The 12869-nt window shown below is 58.7% G+C and overlaps 1 protein-coding gene across 2 annotated transcripts in view; it reads right to left on the bottom strand.

Annotated features, from left to right (window-relative positions):
• Positions 1-2056: 2056 nt before the first annotated feature.
• Positions 2057-12869, bottom strand: part of TRABD2B (TraB domain containing 2B) — a 211184-nt gene continuing 200371 nt past the window's right edge. For both annotated transcript variants that reach the window (XM_026498149.4, XM_057310656.1), the window contains one exon: positions 2057-7585. In XM_026498149.4, coding sequence (XP_026353934.1) covers positions 7366-7585 — 220 coding nt within the window. In that variant the 3' untranslated portion in view covers positions 2057-7365. The remainder of the gene's footprint in view (positions 7586-12869) is intronic.

Here is a 12869-nt window from a genome sequence, read left to right as displayed (position 1 = left end):
CCTCTTGCCACCTGCTTGTCCCCTCAGTCACCCATTCCATCATGTCTGAGCCCCTGTCCCTGGCCACAACTTCCTCTCCAGGGAGCACTTAAACTGAGGACTATGTCTCCCAAGGAAGGGCAAGGGCTCACTCTCTCATGGAGCTTCTAGAAAGGTAGATGACAGGGTCTCTTTTCTTGAAAACAGCTGGTGTGTGAGGGCCAGAGCACACAGGGGTCACGGGCCATGACAGGACCTTTCAGACCATTGATGTCAGGCACGCAGACCAGTGTGGCGGTGAGGGGTGGGGGCAGGCGGGACCTCTTCCTGCACCCCCATCCAGAGTCAGGGGTGGGACCGAGGTCTGGGCAGGCTCCATGACGTGAAAGAGGCTCATCACACTGGCCACGGTTGGGTCCTGACCTAGCCTCCCTGGCCTGGGACATGGCGGTGCAGACACCCCCTTGCCCTCCTCACGGGCCACAGCCCACACGTGCTGGCGTAGCCGAGTGAAAGTCAAGAGGGAAGTCTTGGAGCTTGGCTGCTCGGCTTTCTGTCCTGGCTCTAGCCTTGACAAGCCACGTGATCGTGGTCAAGTTAACGTGCGTGCGTGTCAGTTACTTCGTCTGGAAAGTACAGATCGGGAAGAGGAGCTGTGAGAATGAGGTGGTTCAGGCTTGTAAAAGTTCAGAACACTGTTGGCGCGTCATAAAGGCTCACTCCGCCCCGGCTCCGGCTGCGTTATCACCTCTACCTGGAAGCGGGCCTGCCACGGGCAGCCCCTGTCAGTCCCGGTGCCGGCAGGAGCTCGGGGACCCCGGCCCATGCATCGCTGCTGGTGAGGACTCCGTGGTCTCGAACCCAGGGAGGCCTCTCCCACTCCCCGGCCCTCAGTGACCTGCGCCCTCCCCCAGGTCCCGGGGGCTGTCTTCCTTTGGGGAACTTGCAGCAGGAGCGGCGGGTGGAGACCCCAGCCCACTAACACTTGAAGTACAGCATATGTTAGGATAGAGAAAGACATTTTTTATCTTTCGTCTTCCCTCCCAGCCCTTCTTCCTTTCCTTTCTCCTTGACTCCGTGATTTTCCCACAAGTACCCAGTACATGTCAATTCCCGTGCTTGGGGCTGACAAGTCAGAGAGGAACAGCCATGGTCCTGGCCCAGGAAGGAGAGCGGAAGGGCAGGCACGTACAGAGCATTTCAGCACAACCCAGGTGTGCAAGGACCAGGTGCTGTGGGAAGGAGGGGAGGCGTGGCGAGCTCAGCTTAGGAGCTCAGCCTTGATGCAGCAGACGCCACCGGGGCTGGGTCAGGCGGGCTGTGTAGGCGCTCCATGGAGCGACATGCAAGGAAGGGATGGAGGGGCGGACAGACGGTCAGTGCGGGGGACGGCAAGTGCAGAGGCGAGGGTGGTGAAGGGTAGGACGCACTCAGGAAGCACTGAGGCAGGCAGTAATGGGAGTGTTGAATAGTAGGAGAGGAACTGGAAAAATGTGAACTCCATACCGGAGACACTTCTTGTGGGGAAGGGGCCAGGTTGCAGAGAGCTTTGTGTCTGACCTTGACCTTGGTCCTGGGAATAGGGGGACGCATTGGTGAGATTTAAAAGCAGGGGGATACGTGGTCATTTTGGTAGTTTATGGAACTCACTATGGCCGTAGGGCTGGGAGGGGGAGGGGACTGAGGGCACAGCTGTAGGCAGCCTTGGTGCAGATGAGGGTGAGGAGGCCTGGCGTGGGCTGGAGCAGGGGCCGTGGGGAGAAGTGGAGGAATTGGTTGGTCTGGGTGAGTGAGGGAGTGAGAGAAAGGAGGCCCTGAGGGTGAACCCCAGAATCTAGCTCATTCTGGATGGCCAGGGCTGTCTGGATCCCACTTGGCATGAGGCCTCTCCAGTCACTGGACCCCTGCCTAAGCCGCTCCCTCTTCAAATCTGCCCAAGCTTTTGCATGGAAAATGGGCCCGTTCCAGTTCCTCCACACACCTGTGTCCGGTCTTGGACCTCCCAGCAAAGGTGATTTCCCCCAAGGTCTCCTGGCAGGGGAGGGGGAGCCATCAGCACACAGAGACACCGTCCCACTGAATTCATAATGTCTTTTATTAATATATTATGCTACAAAAATATTTTTGGCAAAATAATATTAATAGCATCTTTATCTTCTATATTCTTAAAGGACTCTTCATGATAATTCACGGAGGTGACGGGAGGAGGTGGTTAAAAGAACAACATCACCAATATCTTTCAAATACATTAAGATCTGAAGCTTGTGTCACATAACGAGAGGCAGCTGGGGGACCTTCTGCAATCTCTCTGAGGCCCGGGAATGGGGCAGGAGCTCCGGCTGCCCCTGCTCTGGCCTAGGACCTCCCTTGGCCAAGAGCCAGCCCCCGCTGCCCCAGCCCCTGGGGCCCGAGACGTCTCAGAGCCTCCCTGGAAATGCCTTAGACTCAGGTCCCATCCAAAGCCCACTTACCCTGCAGCAGGTCTGGGAGGGAGCTACCTTTAAGGCGTGCTACTCTGTCACCCTTCCCTGTCTGCGACATGCTCCTGACCCCAAGGAGGTCTGCAGGGCCCGGGAGGAAAGCCGAGCACGCAGCCCGAGGAGGGGCGGTGCCTCACCTTCATGGAGCCCTGAGATCGCGCACAGCATTCCTCCAGCCCCCCAGAACAGCCCAGGCAGGAGACAAGGTCTCCATGTAACAGATGAGGAAAGGGAGGCTCAGAAAGGAGCAGGGGCTTGCCCAAGGTCACCCAGCAAAGTGAAGAAGTATCCAGAGCACCTCTGGAGTGGAAAAGCCAACGTTTGGAGAAAGGGTGGGGAGATCTGAGGGTGTGCCTAAACTCCCAGGAAAGGGTCCGGTAGGGGGTTGATCAGTCCTCGTGACCCCACTCTTCTGTTCCCTATGGTCAGGGGCAGGGAGGGAAGGAGCTCTGGGCTGGGGTCAGGGGCCCTGAGTTCCAGTCCAGCCCTCCCCCACCACCCAGAAGTCCCCCTGCCTCAGGGTAGCAGGCAAGCCTGCCAATTTACGTCAGGCCTGGCTGGGCTCTTGAAGAACGGGGGTGTGAGGCTGGATGGATTCCTGAACCCTACTGGTTTAGACGGCCAGCCCGGGAGAGGTTTTTGGCTGCTTAGACGAATTTTTGGAAAAATAACAATGTTCAAAGAACCTAAGCATTACAGAGCCAGGAGGCACCCTCGATGTCATCCACACCAGTCCCTTGCCAAGACTTCAGCTCTCATAGCACATCTCCAGCTGGCGGGCCTGCTGCCCTGCTCACACCTCTGCTGACAGCAAACTCACCACCTGCAGGGGATAGCGTTGGCTTTGTAGAGATTATTCCGCTACCAGAGCTGAGGTCTTCGTCTCTCCTTTCCTCTCTTCATTCCCTTCTTCTTCCTTCCCTCTCTGCACTTCTACTGAGTGCCATCTTTGTGTCAGGTGAGGATCCAAAGACGAATTGATAGGACCCCTGGCATCAAGGAGCGCCCGGTCCGATAGGAGAGCAGATACGCTATTACAGTCTCAACCATGGTCAGTGGGTGTTACGCTAGATGCTAAAAAAGCAAGAAAGAATTACAGGGGGGCTTCCTGGAGGAAGTGCTATCTGAGCTAATCCTCCATAAATGAGGACTCAGGGAAAGAGACGGGAGTTTCCAAGTCCAGGGAGTGGCACGTGTGAAACATCCTGTCTATTCTAGAAATGACAAGAAGGATTTAGTCTGGCCAGGCACAGAGCAGGAGAGCGGGGTGATGTGGCTGGCAAAGTCGGCAGGGCCTGATCATGGAGGCCAGGCTGAGGACCCCTGTCCTTACCCCACAGTCGGCAGAGCCCCGGTTCTGTTCCCGCCGCACGGGCACCATCAGAGCTGCAGTCCTCGGGTGCAGCTTCTCTCGTCCTTTCGGTGGTTTTCATAGACGTTCCTTTTGGAGGAGAACCATTCTTCGGGATCCACTGTGCTGAGGGCACCGGCCTGGGGACCGGGCAGGTGGAACCAGTGCCCGAGCCCTGCGGCTGGCCCGGGCCTAGCCAGGGCGAGGCAGTAGATGGGAGAGCGTTTCGTATGAGAACAGTCAGCTCGTGGTTTTTGGCGCGCGGACAAATTTGCCAGTCGGCGCGAGTTTCCGTGCTTCACCCACTCCGGGTCTTCGCATCTCAGCTGCAGGGGCCCTTGGGGGCCCTTTGCAGCTCCCTGTGGCCTAACATCTCCACTCTCCCCACCTTCGCCCGGCTGCTGGTGCGTCAGAACAGCCTGGAGGAAGACTGGAAGGACGTGGCCGTGCTGGCAGCTTCCAGAATGCCCCTGGGCCATTTGGTCCATTTTCCTGAGACGGGGGACCTAGGGCCACCACTGACATACTGCCCAACCTCAGGCAGGTGGCTTAGCCTGCTGGGTCTCAGTCCTTCCATCTTCTCTGCCGCCTGAAGGTCAAACGTGGAAGCCCGAAGAAATGTACACAGGGCTCTCAGAGCAACAGGGGCTTTTGATAAGGCTAGGCACACAGAACATGCTGGAAAAAATGTCAGCGTGGTGGATAGATCATCCAAAGTGTGTAAGCGGCTCCGGATGGCGTGGTGGTTCCCTGGCTCGGGCTGAGGGAACTCAGTGCCCCCGGCTGTGCAGATTCCCACAGACGTGCCTCAGGTCTTCTGGGACGTAAGTCGGCAAGCTCCGTTCGTTTCCCCCCTGGGGCGGTGGGTGGGCCGCCGGGATCCGTGAGCTCAGGCTGTCGATGTCCAGTTGACTTGGGCTCCGGCTGTCCGGTTGGCACAGGCCTCGCTAATCAGCCAGCCCCCCATCTGCCGCCATCCATCTTTCTTTAAGCACTTGAGCGCTTGCTTGCTGGAGGGAGCGTTTGGAATCTCTGAATCTCTCCAGAGGAGGGATCTGGGGAAGACTAGGGCTGAATCTGTGGTCAGGGGCCTGGGTTGGATGACCTGTAAAGCTCCTTCTAGAACCTACGATTGGGCTGCACGTTCTGCCTCGAGGACGAGGGGTTCCTCTGGGCCAGGAAATGTGCACAGATGAGGCCTCAGCGCACACCTGGCACCGCGCGTGCTCGACAGTCACACAGCGTGTTGATGGACCTCTGTGGCTCGTGCCCGGCACAGACCCGGGCATGCAGTCAGGCACCTGGCTGTCCACCCACTGCTTCATCGTTAATTCACCTCAAGCTTCGGCTGAGTGCGTCTCATGCCACACTCTGCCCTGAACTGAGGGGAATCTGGCCTGGGTGCTTCTAATTCCTTGACACTTATCTCATCGGCAGAGTGCTCGCACCATCTGTTCAATGTCCCACAGGCCTTCCTAGCCTGCTTTAGAAGTCAGCGAAGCCCCTTCCCACTCAGAAATAGGAAGTTACATTTTTGCCAAAGATAAACGGACTCCAGCTCTGGTTGGGGTCAAGTTCAGCTTATAACGTGGTGCCCATGGGGCTGGCTGGACCCTCTGAAGCAGATCCCAGGGCTCCTGCCAGGTCTGAAGCTCAATCTTGTCCATCCAGGGCCGAGATGAAAAGAAGTTAGCTGCTGGCCAAGACGCTCATGGGACCTCTGGCCATCCAGAGCTGCCCAGAATTCTATCTCAGAAGGGAGGCAGCTGCCGGGCTGGGCACGATGGCATTGGCTCCAATCAGCCCGTGCCAGGTCTGCCAGGGAAACCCATGTGTAGTGACGCTGTGGAGCCCTGGGCCGGGGGTCCGCAGACCTGCTCAGCTGTGCAGCCTTGGGGAAGTGCCTCCCCTCTCTGGGCCTCATGACTACTCTTACTGTTCTTATCTGTCAAATGAGGGGCCCTTTCTGCTCTCGGATTCCCAAACTCTGTAACTGGTGAGCCGCCAGCCGTCTGAGGATTTAGGGCTAGGAGGCAGCCAGCTTGGGTCCTCAGCTTTCTCAGCTACCGCCCTGGAGGCTGTGGGAGAGGAGTGAGGTCAGTCTCCCTAAGTCTCAGTTGCCTGCCTGCCCCCATCTGGCTGCTCTGCCTCCCCAGAGTTCCCTCCGCCAGGCTCTGATTTGATAGGAAAGCCTCTCACTGGCTCCAAGATAAGACAAGCTGGGGCATAGGACATGTGGCACACGCTGTTGCCAGAGCCCTTCGTTCAGAGGGGCCAACATGAGTGACCGTGGCCAGGGGGTCTTTGGCTGGAGCAAGGAGCTTGTACTGGCCCATTTGGGTGGGATCGGCCTTCCTTGGAGCTTCCCTGTGCAAAAGAACAGGGCAGAATAGGGTCCAGGGGACAAAACATCACTTCTGAAGCATACTGGGGACCATGTTCCAGCTAGGTGACCTTGAGCAAGTCCGTTTATCTGTTTGGGGGGCTCAGTTTCCTTATCTGTGAAATGGGGACAATCACACCTCACAGAACTGGCCTGAGGACCAGTGATAAAGTGAGTGTGCAAAGTGCCTGTCCCGCTGCGGCTTTGGACAAACGGTGGCTCCCATGAGGGTCTTTATTACCATGCGGCTCCTAGAGCCCCGTCCCTACAATTGCCCTTCTGTGCCCACGCCGTCCTTTGGCCCAGCTCACTCTGTCTGGCCGTGACTTCAACAGGCTCTTCTATAAGCCAGGCTTACAGAAGATTAATGAAACCAGAACATAGAGGTCCGGATTCACACCCCAGCTCTACTTGCTGCATGACCTTGGGCAACCACCTTCCTCTCTTCGGGTCTCCATTTAACCATTTGTCACAGAGGGCTGGGGGATGACCTCCCTCAGCACCACCGTCCCTCCCCTACCCCCATGCTTTGGTCCAAACCCTTACCAAGAGCTCTGGAGGCCAGTTCACAGACACTCAGGGTTTTCAAAATAGCAGCATTCTTTCCTAAAGTATCTTCCCACCCGAGGATGCTTCCAGGGGAGGGAAGGATCGTCAGCATTCACATCTCTGGCTCCTCTGGCTCCCGGATCCAGCTTCACAAAAGCTAAGCCTGTCTGCCTGCCCCTCTCTCTGAGGACCCCATGGTGGGAGAAACCAAACCCAGACACCAGAGGCTTCTGCGGGTCTAGGAGCACGCCAGTTCAAAGCCACGGTCTGCCTGAGGTTGCGGACATCCTGGCAGCCTGGGTTCACTTCCTGGGTTGGCATTGGGGCTAATTAAAGGGTTAACATAGGCCACATAAAAATAGTTTATCGGTAGAATAAATACATTTTTCTTTTTTAATATGGACACATATTTTACAAAAGAGCCCCATAGCACTATGGGAAATTAAGATCCTTCTACAAAAAAGAAGATGTAACTCGGGTACAATAAAGCTCTAGTCTTCTAACGGATCCCGTCTGGACTGCCCGTGAGGGGTCAGGCACCCTGGAGGTGGTGGCAGGGGCAGTGGGGTGTGGCCACACACCCTCCTGTGGTCTCTCTGGCTTCTCTGCACTGGTAGCCAAGGTCAGGAGGGCCCCAGGGTGTGCTGCACCAGGGGGGCTGCCACGCTGGCCAGGAGGGCGGGGAGGAGGCCCAGGGCGGGCTGTGGGCAGCAGGGCGCTGAGCTGCTGGTGGGGCCTGGCTCTTCCCGCTGCTGAAGCCGCTCCGAGAGCTGCAAGGGTGGCCCCGCGGTCCCGGAGCTGTGCGTGGGCTGCAGGGGCGGCGGGGGCGGCGAGGCAGCCGTGCTGGAGGGAGAGAGAAAGCGGGAGAACCGCGGAGTGACCGCTCAGTAGCCTCGTCCTGGGCTCCGGCCTGCGGTTCAGAGGCGACTTTAGGGAATCTATTTTCTTACAACACGGAGAAGGAGACGAGCGGCCGGGCAGGGAAAGTGAGCGGCCCAGAGCCGCACAGCCAGCCGGCCGCGCTCCCGAGGCTGCAGTCTCAAATGGGACCGCTCGGCACAGTCGCAGGGCAGAAAGAATGCAAGTGCCGCGGAGGAGCCGGGGCTGGGGTCACGCTGGGGCAGTCAGCCTCCGGGCCTGTGTGCGCAGGCGCTCTCGGGCCACCGACCCCGCCCAGCCCGAAATAGACGGGAAACCAACAGCGCAGACGACCCCGCGGTCTCCCCGCCCCCTGATCACAGCTGCCAGTTACTGAGGGTCTCTCTGGCCTCAAAACCACCTTCACAGGGGGTCTCATCACCCCCTTCCCCAGGTGAGAGGACCGGGGCTCAGGGAGGCTAAATGGCGCCCCGTCCCAGGAGAAGCGGGGGCAGCACTGCCTGGGCAGGAGCCCTGGGTCGGCCGCCCTCTACACAAGAACAGGGAGGCTGAGGGAAAGCCGTGATCCTTCATGAACTCATAAAAATAGAATCCAGTTTTGGAGGGAACGGGTGCGATCCTTGGCTCAAGAGAACCTATCAGAGAGAAGGAGGGAGGGAGAGACAGAAATAAGGAGATTGAGTGCAGAACGAGCCTGCTGGCTGAGGCCAGCACCTGGTGTCGTAGGGGAGGGCAGGGGCCAGGTGGGTGCAGGACCAGGTAACCGGCTCAAGTCCTGGAAAGAGAGAGATAACACGCGATCAACAAAGAGAAGGCCAGGGACGGAGGAAGAGAGGGGACAAGGACAGACAAGGACAGAGGCATAACCCAGAGAGGCCACAGGGGTAGAAGGCTCCAGGATGAAGAACGAGTTGGAGCCCCACACCTGCTCTCGTGGAGCCCTGGCTAGGGGCAGCAGACGCAGATGCAGATAGAGGACCTGACAAGTCCCATCACAGCAGAGGTACGAAGGTGGGAGGGGAACCTGGGCAGGGGGCACAAAGCGGGGGCCCCTGTCCAGGGCAGGGCCAGGAAGGCCTTCTGGAAGAGGTGACACAGAAGTGAGCCTGAGGACAGTCTACCTTGTGCTTGGCTGAGGGTGCCCCTAGTGGCCAGAGAAGTACTTACCCCAGCCTGCGGCAGCTCTGGGCCAGCACCTGCTATGCGTCAACCCCTAATCCTTATAGCGACACTATGAGGCAAGTCCCACTGTTATCCCCATTTTACTGAGGCCGTTAGAGGTTAAGTAACTTGCTCCAGCACTCACAAGAAGGCTGGTATCTGAACCAGGCACACAGCAGGTGCTCGCTAGCAGCTGATGCACGGGCAGGAAGCGTGCCCCTCCCTGGGGGTCTGTGGTGTGGGCAGCCTCCTCCATGTGGGACGCTGCCCCATTTTCCAGTGCTTATTGCCCCTCCCCAGCAGGCTGCTCACTCACTGCGTCCTCAGGGAGTCCCCTGCTCTACCTAGGCCCGCACTTCATGTGCTGGGTCCCAGCAACTGGCCGTAATCACTATGAGTTCTGTAATCATCACCAGCAAGGTCCAGCCACTGCCATCCCGGCCAGACGCCTCTCCCACAGCCTGGCTCAGCCTCAGCCTGGGTGGGTGTACAGGGGAGCCCGGGGTCACCATGCACACCCCTGCCTCTGAGTGGGCTGGGACCTCTGCTCTGGGAGTGGATGTCCAAATGCCCTCGGTCAAGGAGAAGGTCCTCGCTCCCTGGCCTGTCCCTCGTTCTCTACTCTGGGTCATGCTCCAGCCACAAAAGCCGGCCACATCCTCACATGAGGTTCTTTCCAACCTGGCATCTACAGTTGTCACATACTGTGTTCCTCTGTCTTTGCAAACTCCTAGAGTAGCTAGGAGAGGAGGGAGCAACGGCACATCATGCACCAGGGACAGAGGGAAGGTGTTCCTGGATAGAGAGTGTGCCTGTGGAACAGAAGAGGGGCAGCCCAGGTGGTGCTGACCACCCCCGGTGACGCACAGCAAGTATACCAGCCTGCAGAGCTCTGAGGCCTCGCACACAGTCGGCACCAGCCCACCTCACCTCTCCTGGCTCGGCCAGCACGTGCCACCACATCCAGTCATGCAGACTGTCCCGCTGCCATTTCCCATCCACCTCTGCAGGCCCGGCTCCATGTCCCCTCTCTTGGAGGCCTCTCTGGTGGGTCCTCTAACCCTCAGGGCCTCCCGGGGAGAGTTAAGGTTCCCACAAAACCTCGTGTGTTCCTCACTGATGCTGCTGTGTCGTACGCAGGTAGCTATCTCTGCAGGGGATGCTTGAACGGGCTCCTGCAGGGGAAGAGCTTCCGGCAGTGCCTGGCACGCCGGACACGCCGCAGGCTTGGGCTACCTCGAGCATCATCGTTACTGTGTGTGCGTGTGTAGCTCTCCCACTAACAGCGTCCTCCATGTGTGAAGCGCTTTCTAGCAGCCGGCAGACAAGGCGATGCTGTACACGTGTCCCCTCATCGTCCCCATTTCCAGGATGAAGAGGCAGCCTCCAGGGGATCAGGATACAGGGGCGCAGCCGTCAGAGGGTACAGGGGTCAGTGTGGTGCTTACTGCCGAGACCTTGGAAAACCTGTGTGTGAAGGCTTGCCAGGGTGGGAGGCGAGGCCCATGCGGCCTCGGCCCTGGGAGGGTCATGCCTGTGTCCGTGCCACTGCCTGAGCCCCGTCTCCAAATTTCTTCTAATGAAGAGAAAAACTCCACATGCCACACAAAGGTTCCATGACGGTCCCTTCCTAGTGGCTACCCTGTCCTTTCAGCCTGAGCAGCCAGGAGGCTAGGAGGCCCGGCCTCAAGAGGGGAGGCTCTGTGCCACAGGGGGTGCCCGGAGCGGGGGCCCAGGCTGGCTGCAGCCAGCCTCGCCATCGGAGGGAAGATCAAGTAGGAGTTATGAAAATTATGTCTTGCAAGGCGTCCAAAGGCATTTGCTTTCACACTTTGAAAACCAAAGATGCACACCCCCCCTTGGAGCCTGAGCAGGGGTTATATTGCTTGGAAGGAGTCCCAGGGAAATGGGGTGGGGGGGCGGAAAGCCCCTCTAAATGCCCCCGCCTCCCTGGCCCACTCTGCTCACAAAGCTTAGTCCCCCAGTCCAGGTCCCCCCCACACCCCCAGGCCCATACAGAGGAAAACTGTCTCATGGCAAAGTGGCCTCGAAGCCAAACCAAACACTCTGAGTGTTCCCAGGCTCCGCAGATGGCTGGCACCAAGGGACCGAGCCTGCTCTGAGCCGACAGGGGCCCTCGCATGGGGAAGGGCCCTACTGCTTGAGTGGAAGGCTGAAGCCCTGTTCTAGAATGCCCTGTGTCCCTGTTTGCCATGGGACTTGGGGCAAGTCCTGTCCTAGGCCTCAGTTTCCCGGTGTGTACAATGAAGGAGCAGGAACCGACCCATGCATTTTAAATGTTTTCTGGCAGCAGAAGCCAGAAGGGAGATCTTCGGCAGAAGCTTAAGGTGTAAAGCACAGATAAAGAGAGCTGGTGCCTCAGACAGTGTCAGCCGTCGGCCCACTAAGGCCCCTCCAGGGGGCTTCCCGGAGCAGGCAGTCGACCTCTGCACCGAGAGGGTCTCGAAGTGCTATCCAGGGCTGGGCTATGGTTCTCGGGAGGTGGTGGCTGTCTTCCCAATGCAAACGGCTGTGGGCTGTGCCCTGGGCCACCTCCTCCGAGGCTTCTGGGGAGACAGAGTGGAGATGGGGCTTGGGCGTGCAGGGTCCGGCTGACAGGCGGTCCTGCTGCCTGGGGGTGCAGCTCTTGATGGGTCCGGCTGGAGGAGACCCCACTGTCAGTCTAGTCTGGCCTCAGCCTCTTCGAGCCAAGCGGGTCAGAGGCCGGCAGAGGTCTGAGGCAACATGTTTGCCCGCAGCCCGATGTCCCGATGTCTAAGGCCCATGCCTGCCTCCACGCCTTTGGGCTCATGGCCTTCTCTGCTGGGAATGCCCTCATCCTCCCCGCGGCCCCGGCTGACCCATTCCTTCGCAGGCACAAGAACAGTGACTGGGGCTCCAGGGCTCCTTCGGCCACATTGTGTTGGGGAGCTGTCCGGCCATGACCTGAGACTTTTCCTGCTCTTGTCCCCACCCGTGTGTGGCCCATGTGCTCCTGTTAAGCAGGGGGGAGTGGGCAGCGCCCACCCAGCGGCTCACTGAAGGCTTGAAGCCTAAGATGTGCTAGGGGCCCACGAGCAGCTCCTCCTGCTGGGGAGGGGGAGAATGGCATCTGAGGCCAGCCCCAGCGTCCCACCAGCAGCTCTGGAGACAGTCGTCACCGAGCGTCACCAGTGGTCTGGTGCCAGCTTCCCACTTTATAAGCATCCTCTCGTTTCCTCTCTACTCCTCAAAGCCAGCACAAGGAAGAGCTGGGCTCTGAAGCCCATTCTGCCTGCATTTGTGCTTTTCTCCATGGAGTGATCCTGTTTCCCATTTCTCATAGGCTATATTCTACCTCTAATCTCATGGCATTCTGGCCTCACATAGAGACGCTGACCATGCTGGACTCTCCTAGAAGAAGGTCTGGGCTTTGCTGGGAGAAACTGGAGCTGGAGAACCTGGGGAAGGATGGGTGGACCAGTGAGAGGTGTGCAGGGCCCTCCCAGGGGTCTAGGGGGTGGAACACTTGTGTCTTTTCCCCTTCGAAGGGGCCCTCACCATCTGCTCCAACCTCAAGGAAACTGAGGCCCAGAAGGACAATGACACACCGTGTATGTGTGTGTGTGCCCTGAACCCCCTGCTCCTGCATGGTGCACCCACAGGCCCTGGGTCCGTCCACACTGATGCCCACCCGTGCCTTGCTTCCGGCCATGCCCAGCACTTGGAAGGAGCTCTCTTCCCTGCACCTGCCTCCTCATGACTGTCTTTCTGTCCTGATGGCCCAGCACTCTGCTCCCTTATTTATCCAACCCTCCGCCCCCATGCCATGCACACATAGCCCGGCTGTGGACGGGGAGAGCAGCAGAGCTGGCAGGATCTTCAGAGACCAGTCAAGGCCCTAACTGCACACAAAGAGAGACTGAGGATTGTCACGAGGCCCCTATGGCACACAGCCAGCATGGGAATGAGCCCTGCCCTGCTGCCCCCCTCCTGGGCCTCCGACGTGGGGGTCCCCTGAGAGTTCTGTGCCGCTGCTGTGCAACCACCTGTGGACACACGCTTGGCCCTAAACTTCCTCCGCTGTGTTTCTGTCTCCGGTAATGAG

The sequence above is a fragment of the Ursus arctos genome, unplaced genomic scaffold (genome assembly GCF_023065955.2).
Source record: "Ursus arctos isolate Adak ecotype North America unplaced genomic scaffold, UrsArc2.0 scaffold_12, whole genome shotgun sequence".
NCBI lineage: Eukaryota > Metazoa > Chordata > Mammalia > Carnivora > Ursidae > Ursus > Ursus arctos.
This window is presented reverse-complemented; position numbering and strand designations above follow the sequence as displayed.